This window comes from Mustelus asterias, chromosome 20 (assembly GCF_964213995.1).
Source record: "Mustelus asterias chromosome 20, sMusAst1.hap1.1, whole genome shotgun sequence".
Taxonomy (NCBI): domain Eukaryota; kingdom Metazoa; phylum Chordata; class Chondrichthyes; order Carcharhiniformes; family Triakidae; genus Mustelus; species Mustelus asterias.
In genome coordinates, this window is record NC_135820.1 from 56,207,943 (window position 1) to 56,216,264 (window position 8,322).

Consider the following 8,322-nt stretch of genomic DNA (forward strand, 5'->3'; position numbering starts at 1 on the left):
TTCCTCCGGATGCTTCAGTTTCTTCCCACAGTCCAAAAATGTACGGGTTAGGTTGATTGGCTATGCTAAATTGACCTTAGTTTTGGGGAGGGTAAATATGTGGGGTTACGGGGATAGCGTGGGATTGTTGTTGGTGCAAGCTCCTTGGGCCAAATGGCCTCCTTCTGTACTGTAGGGATTCCCTGATAAAATTGGAAAGAAATAACGAGTGCCTGGCTGATCATCATTTTGCGATCCCCTCTGGCTATCGGCATGGTGCTGGATGATTGGAGTTCTGTTGTTTAAAAAGGGAGGAAAGGGGAGATCAAGTAATTACAAGACAGTTGGCCAAAGCTCAGTGGCCAATTTTTTAAGTGGAAAAAATCCTAAGGAACAATATAATATTTGGAAGATGCTGACTAAGGAGTCTGGGTGAGTTTCTGCAGTGCCTTCTTACCCGAAAGCATCTAATCCAGAATCATAAACTGGGGTAACATTGCCGAGGGAAATAGCGATAACATTCACAAGTAAATGGGTATTTTGGAGGGAGATGGAAAGAGGACTGGTGATAGCTGTCCATGTCAGAATCCATGGGGTCAGCTCTGGGAGGGGTGAATTGAGTGGGGAGGGAATTGGCAAGATAATTATATTTTCATTACCTGCATCTCACCAGCTAAATACAGTACACAACTCTTTACCCTACTTACTGGGTGGCATGGTGGCACAGTGGTTAGCACTGCTGTCTAACAGCGCCAGGGATCCGGGTTCGATTCCCGGCTTGGGTGACTGTCCGTGTGAAGTTCACACGTTCGCCCTGTGCCTGTGTGGGTTTCCTCTGGGTGCTCCAGTTTCCTCCCACAGTCCAAAGATGTGCACATTAGGTGGATTGGCCATGCTAAATTGCCCCTTGGTGTCCAAAGATGTGTAGGTTTGGTGGATTAGCCATGGTAAATGTACAGGAATGGGGTGGATGGAAGGGCTCTTTTGGACAGTCGGTGCAGACTCGATGGGCCTAATGGCCTCTTTCTGCACTGTAGAAATTCTATGGTACTCCAAATAATTATTGTAAAACACTACATCCCTCTGCAAGCCTTAACCACAATAAATAACAGGATAATGTCAATGTTTTCAGTGAACTCTCAAAATTTCCTAAACATTTTTTTTGAAAGGTTTGGAATCTTGCTTCAGTGAGACCTTTGAATTCTGTCTGAAGATGTTATCTGCTATAGTTGGACGTTTTTCCCTCATATCTCCAAAATGTTTAGTTAAATCATCAAGGTTAGAACAAACATTCCTGCATAAATCAGATTGAGTTTTGATCTTTCCTGTAAGATGACAAACTCTTGGATATCCATCAAAACACAGTGCCAGCAACCCAAAAGAAAACAATAACATGGCAAGATCTTTTTTCCTAAAAATTGCACAGAGCATCAGAAATAATATACTACTGGCTCAACATGTACAAAATAAAACAGAAATCTCATGACAGAAGGATCACAGCTCGAAAGCTTACACCATAAAACTGCCAATTCAGCAGCTGCAGTGATATGTCCCCCCACCCCACCCTGCTACCCCCAAAACTCCAGCTATCTGACCAAAGTCTAAATGACCGTCTTCATTGTACTTTCATTTATTTTCCATTTTGAACTTGTGGGCCTGAAAATTTGCAAGTATTTCTCAAAACATGTTGGTTCACTTAACCATTAGCAGCCTATACACACACACACAAATTAGTATAAGATCAAACAATATAAGACAGTCAACAAGAAATCCAATAGGAAAGAGTAGTCAGAATGTGGAACTCATCTCATCACAACAGGGAGTGGTTGAAGCAAATGGTATAGATACATTTAAAGAGGAAGCTAGATAAACATTTCAAAGAAAAAGGAATAAATGGAAATGACAATAGATTTGGATGAGAAAAGATGGAAGGGGATTCGAGTGAAGCATAAACATTGACATGGCCTGTTTCTGTGCAAATCCACCAGATGCTGTATCTATATGTTAAATGTGGTTGGCCCAAGGCTTTATGGGACAACTATGGTACCCAGTTATAAATTTTGACAGCTCTGCCACAAAATAAGCAATAATGTTTATTAGAACCATTAGTAGATGGCTAGTGAGTGATACAACTACTAGTTGAACTGTTTCATGGAATGCATACAGTTACAAGACTGGCATTCAGTCAGCAATGTGAAAATTTGCCCAGGTATGTCCTTTACACGGTCTACTCTCTATCATCAGTTAAGTTTTGGAAGGGTCATCAATAGTTCTGTCAAGTGGCTCTTGCTAAGCAATAACCAGTTCACTGATGCTCAGTTTGAGTTCTGACAGGGTTACTAATTGCTGACCTGAATACAGCCTTGGTTCAAACATGAACAAGCTGAACTCCAAAAGTGAGGTGAAAGTAATGGCCCTTGACATCAAGACAGAATTTGATCAAGTGTGGCATCAAGGTGCCCTAACAAAACTGGAGTCAGTGGGAATCAGGGGGAAAACCCTCCAGTGGTTGGAGTCATACCTGGCACAAAGGAAGATGGTTGTGGCTGTTTGGGGTCAATGATCTCAGCTCCAGGACATCACTGCAGGAGTTCCACACAGTAGTTCCCTAGGCCCAAGCATCTTCAGCTGTTTCATCCAATGTTCTTCCTTCATTCATAAGCTCAGAAGTGGGGATATTCGCTGATGATTGCGTAATGATCAATACCATTCGCGATTCCTGAGATATTGAAACAGTCCATGTCCAAATGCAGCAAGACCTGGACAATATCCAAGCTTGGGCAGACAAGTGGCAAGTAACATCCATACCAGCACTGAATCCCCACCATCAACATGCAAGGGGTTACCACTGACCAGAACTGAAATGGACCAGCTGTATAATTATTGTGGCTACGAGATGCAGTCAGAGGCCAGGAATCTTGTGGCGAGTAATTCACTTCCCGACTCCCCACAGCCTGTCCACCATCTACAAGGCACAGGTCAGGATTGTGATGGAATATTTTCCTTTTGCCTGGACGAGTGTAGCCCCCAAACACTCAAGAAACTCGCCACAATCGAGGATAAAGCAGCTGACTTGATTGGTACCCCATCCACAAACATTCACTCCCTCCACCACTGTCATACAGGCACTCGTGTGTACCACGAATGGTATTGACCACGTGGCACTCGTGTGTACCATCTACAAGATACACTGCAGGAATTTACCACTGTTCCTTAGACAGCACCTTCCAAACTCACGACTGCTACAATCTAGAGGGACAAGGGCAGCAGATACAAGGGAACATGCAAGTTCCCCTCCAAGCCTCTCACCATCCTGATTTGGAAATATATCACCTTTCCTTCACTGTCGCTGGGTCAAAATGCTGGAATTCTCTTCCTTAAAGCACTGTGGGTGTACCTACACCACACAGACTGCAATGGTTCACGAAGGCAGCTCACCACCTCCTTAAGGGATGGGCAATAAAATAAATGGTGGCCTAGCCGGTGACACCCACATCCCATGAATGAATTTTTAAAAAAACTTTGTTACACTTCAACATTAGAGGTTAGAGCCAAAGAGCACACAATCTTGATTTAATACATACTTTAAGAGGAATATGTAGTTATGCCAATATTTTATCATATCTGTGGAAGCTGGGTTAAAATTTCCACTGTCTTTGTCTGTTGGTTGTTTAACAACGATTAGAAAGGTTGCAAAGGAAGTACTGAATAGTGATCACCAGGTTGTCTACACTTAAATCAATTCTATATGCCCCCTCTGAGCCTCTTGCAGTTTTGCTTTGCCTTGGCATACTCATTGTTTATCTGGATTTTGAAAAGCCACGTCTGAATTCTATTTTGATTGGGGGCGCTGATTAATTCTGTCGTTTCATTTTAAATCTTCCACTGAACTAATTTGGGCATCAAACCTTTGAGTGTTAAAAGCAAATTACTGCGGATGCTGGAATCTGAAACCAAAAGAGAAAATGCGGGAAAATCTCAGCAGGTCTAGCAGCATCTTTAAGGAGAGAAAAGAGCTGACGTTTCGAGTCCAGATGACCCTTTGTCATAGCTTTGATAAAGGGTCATCTGGACTCGAAACGTCAACTCTTTTCTCTCCTTACAGATGCTGCCAGACCTGCTGAGGTTTTCTAACCTTTGAGTGTTTTTCTACTTTGACTGTTCTGCAGTATCGGGCTCTACTAGGGCACTAGGTGAGGGCACAGTACCTTATAAAACTGTCATCACAGATTCAAGACTGAAGTTAGGGAAGAGTAAAGATTTTCTATTGCTTGCTTTGGAACTGATGGAGTGAAGTTTAGTGTAATGTGGAATCTACTGGTGTAATTCTTCTGGATAACTTTCTCTCTTAAAGTACAACTATGTTTATAACCTCAGTTCACTACCTGTGAACCAATTGAAAATATCAGAGTACATGCTGATATCCCATCCATTTTCCTGTAAAAGCCCAGCAGGGAAATGTTGCTCACTGTCCTGGTATCGTACTTTGGGTCGAAGGTTAAGTTTTGGTTCCTGATAAGTCAAGGAAAGCGGATTTATTTTTTGCATCGAGTACAAACAAGGGGTATCAAGAGAAAGCCCAAGACTTAAACGTCTACTTTCGGATCACCAGGATTCATTCAATTCCCCCATTGGTGATAAATGTTTGGAATGAATGAAAATCGCAGCCTTATTACGACCAATATGATCTCTGAGCAGCACATTTCTTGAGACTAGTCATGTGTGAACTCCAGAATCGTTCAGTCCAGTAGCTAAAAAACACAAATGCGTGACTCTTAATGTTTTCACAGGCATTTAACTTTCTCCTGCAGTTGAATTTCTGGGCATGTTAGCTGATCAGTGTTTGCAGCTATTTCCCAGCACAACTGAAATAGAATTCTAATTGATAATCCCTCAAAAGGAGGGGAGAGGTACACATCTGGTAAACCTCAAGGGGGAGGGAGGGAGGGGGGGGGGGGGAATCATCTGGTAAACCTCAAGGGGGGGCGGGCCGAGAGAATCCAAAACAAAATGTCAAGAAATAAAACGCTCCCAACATTTCTTCTAGGACTGTTAAAGTAACTGTACTCATGGCTAACCTTTTTTAACACCCTGGATGCTAAAAAGAGAACGCACTGTTTAGTGTTTTGAATACAGGCATACCTTTTAAAGAAAGTCATTTTTATTTTGGTGTTTTGTTTTAAGTTTATCCATCAGTTTTAACGTCTCCTCCAGCATCTTCCTAAACTACACTAAATGCAAGTCGTCCCACTAATCAGTCGGTTAAATTTTGAAGACTGAACTTAAATCGACCAATTTGAATTGCTACACTAAAACTAGCCAAAATCCGTGCTCATGTAAAAAATAAATGTACCCTGAACGCTTTTTAATTGATTCACGGAATTCGAGGTCTGCCGCGGATCCGAAATCAAATGAGCAAAAACAGGCTGCATGGAGCACAACAGGCGACTTACAGGATAGTTGTCTGTGCAGAAATCTCGGGGACATTTTCCAGCATTAAGTGCATGCACCGCACCGTCGTCCGAAAGCAAAGGCACCGGCTTGGACAAGACGAGCACAGCGGTGAGAAGAACAAAAAAACGTTGACTAAAAACACCAAACGTTTTGCCAGCATGATGAAGCGGCGCCCAGCGTACTTTCCCCCCCGAGCGCCAGTGGCCAGATTCAAGCCCAACTAAAGTTCGAGGCAGGAGCCTGTAGGAGGCACGTGTACCCTATCAAACCAGTCAGTTTCAACCCGGTCATTTCAAGACGCTGCTTTCACACAGCACTGTCTCTGAGAATTACTGAACAATTGCATTAATATAGGCAGATGAAATAATCACTAATACCATCAATATGTAAATATACTGGACAACATTTAATACGCCAAATATAACTCAATACTTGTAACTATTTTAGTTTTAATACGATAGTTTTCAGAAAACGCAAACTTTGCGAATTGGTGAATTAGATAAATACATTTGTCCATGCAGATCATATTCCTTTCTTTAAATTTGCTCTTAATTTTAACAACTTGGTGTGTTGGTAAATTGCAGCCCCTTCACTTTGCTTAAAGGAGCCGCCTAGTGGTTAAAATGCTCCAGCCCCTCATAAAATTAAGATGTTCGCTAAACGCTCTAAAAATCTTAGAATCCTACAGTGCAAAAGGAGGCTATTCGGCCCATTGAGTTTGCACCGACCACAATCCCACCCAGGCCCTATTCCCCCTGACACGAGGGTCAATTTAGCATAGCCAATTACCCAACCTGCACATCTTTGGACTGCGAAAGGAAGCCGGTGCACCGGCACCCATGCAGACACAGGGAGAATGTGCAAACACCGCCCAGACAGTCACCCAAGGCTGGAATTGAACCCAAATCCCTGGCGCTGTGAGGCAGCAGTGCTAACTGATGCACCATTGATTCACGCAAAGACTAGATGTTGCGAAACAACAGGCTTTTATTAACAAGAACAGAAGCACTCCCAAACCGATGGCTAACCCGAACTGAGGCAAAAGGGGTGGAGAGCAGCCACCTTTATACCCCGAGGAGGGTGGAGCCCCGGATTGAGGCAGCAGGGGCATGCCCAGGCATATCCCATATACAGACAATATTACAGTGGTTCACCACACTAACCACTGTGCTAATCAGCGGCCCACAGAACTGAATGTAAGCATGAAATGGTTACTGGAAATAAATGTTTGTAAAATCAAAACGTGTTACAATTTTGAAAGTATATGGTTACTTATAATATTTTTACAAAACGTGTAACTTGTCATAAGGTACCACAAACGTAATTATTTTTGTATCCTCTCTGGAACGTTGTGAATTGTATTTTTTTTGTGATGTTGGTTGAGGAAAGAACGTTTGCCAAGATATCAAATCAGGTGTTTAAGATGATTGAATGAATTGATAGATCAGTTACAAACTGTTTCCTCTGATGGAGAACTCCAGTACTTTGCAGCACAAACTTAAAATTAGAGCTAGGGCATTCAGGAGTATTAGGAAGCATTTCATTCAAAGGATAGTGGAAATATCTGTTCAATAGTGCAGCACTCCAAGTGTCAATTATTTATGCCACATTTGCTGTGCTAAGTCACATCGACTTGAAGTGGTAGCTCTGCACATCTTCCACAGATGCTGCCAGACCTGCTGAGTTTCCCCATCATTTTCTTATTTTCATCCAACATGTTTTTCTTGTTCTTTTCCATTTAAGTTTTTGTTTTGAATGGCAAGTTGCCGAAAGTGCAAGCTGGTAACAAGGTAGCAAGGGATATTGGGCATCTGAGACCCGAGTAAACAGCACAAGCACCATGTACCTCTTTAATCAATCATATTGAAAAATTGTGAATTGAACAGCACGAGGACTGAGAAGTGGATGAGTTCAATATCAAATTAAGTACAGACGTTTTGGCTAAGGTCAAGCATCAGGTCAAGCCCAAGATGGGGTGCAATGCCTCATCTTGGATCTTGTTTGTCTCTCTTGTGGGGACCTTGAATTGAATTCAGTTGGATTTTGAATTTGGAGCAAACAAGGAATGATTTTAGGTGCCCAGTCCATTCTGAGCATTGGCTTTGTAACTTGAAGAATGGAGTAAAAAATTAACAGAAAGTAGTAACAAGAAAGAAAGGCAAAGTAAAACTAAGAACAGAGTTGCAAAAAGCACATTTTAAATCCCTAATCATGAAAAGCTGAAAGCGTAAGACTCCACACTTGTAATAGTTACAAGAGGGTTGACTGGTAACAACTGACATTGCGTCACTAGAGGTGTACTTAGATTGAAATGAACATGGCAAGTTTAGTTCTTATTTACTAGACAAAGTACAGCATGACATCTGCACACCTGAGCCATGCCAGCGCATATTTCCAGTGTTAGATAATTTTGGCAGGCTCTAAAATAAAATGAAATGATGGAGAGGACGCAGGTTGGCTGCATACTCAAAACATTGCCAGTGCATAGTGTGACCAGCTGCTTCGGTGCTGCCGACATGAAGTGAAAATTTGTTTTAAGAAGAAATTTCTACCCACTAAACTTTAAATCCTGTCAGCTATGCCAAAAGAATCTGGATATCAGGGACAAACAAGCATTTCTTGCATTCAATATAGCACAAACCATTGAAATTAAATCTGCTGATGCATTTTCATCCTTGACATTTCAGGTCTATCTCAATGTGGATCAATCAATTGTACTTCACCTGTAACTTTTGATGGAAATCAGTCAGCTGTAATGGTGGACAAGAATCCAGAATTGGTCCTAGTTCCCGTTGCTGACCAAATTTCTACTTTAGTTTTGATCTATGAAAAAATATCAGCAAAGGGCGGAAAATAAAGTCTAAAGTAGTTATGTCTAAACTTTCTGGG

General features: G+C 41.9%; 1 protein-coding gene across 2 annotated transcripts in view; it reads right to left on the bottom strand.

Annotated features, from left to right (window-relative positions):
* The window catches only part of LOC144508555 (peroxidasin homolog), a 184,172-nt gene extending 178,575 nt beyond the window's left edge, over positions 1 to 5,597 (bottom strand). For both annotated transcript variants that reach the window (XM_078236611.1, XM_078236610.1), the window contains exon 1: positions 5,433 to 5,597. In XM_078236611.1, coding sequence (XP_078092737.1) covers positions 5,433 to 5,593 — 161 coding nt within the window. In that variant the 5' untranslated portion in view covers positions 5,594 to 5,597. The remainder of the gene's footprint in view (positions 1 to 5,432) is intronic.
* Between the last annotated feature and the right edge of the window lie 2,725 nt (positions 5,598 to 8,322).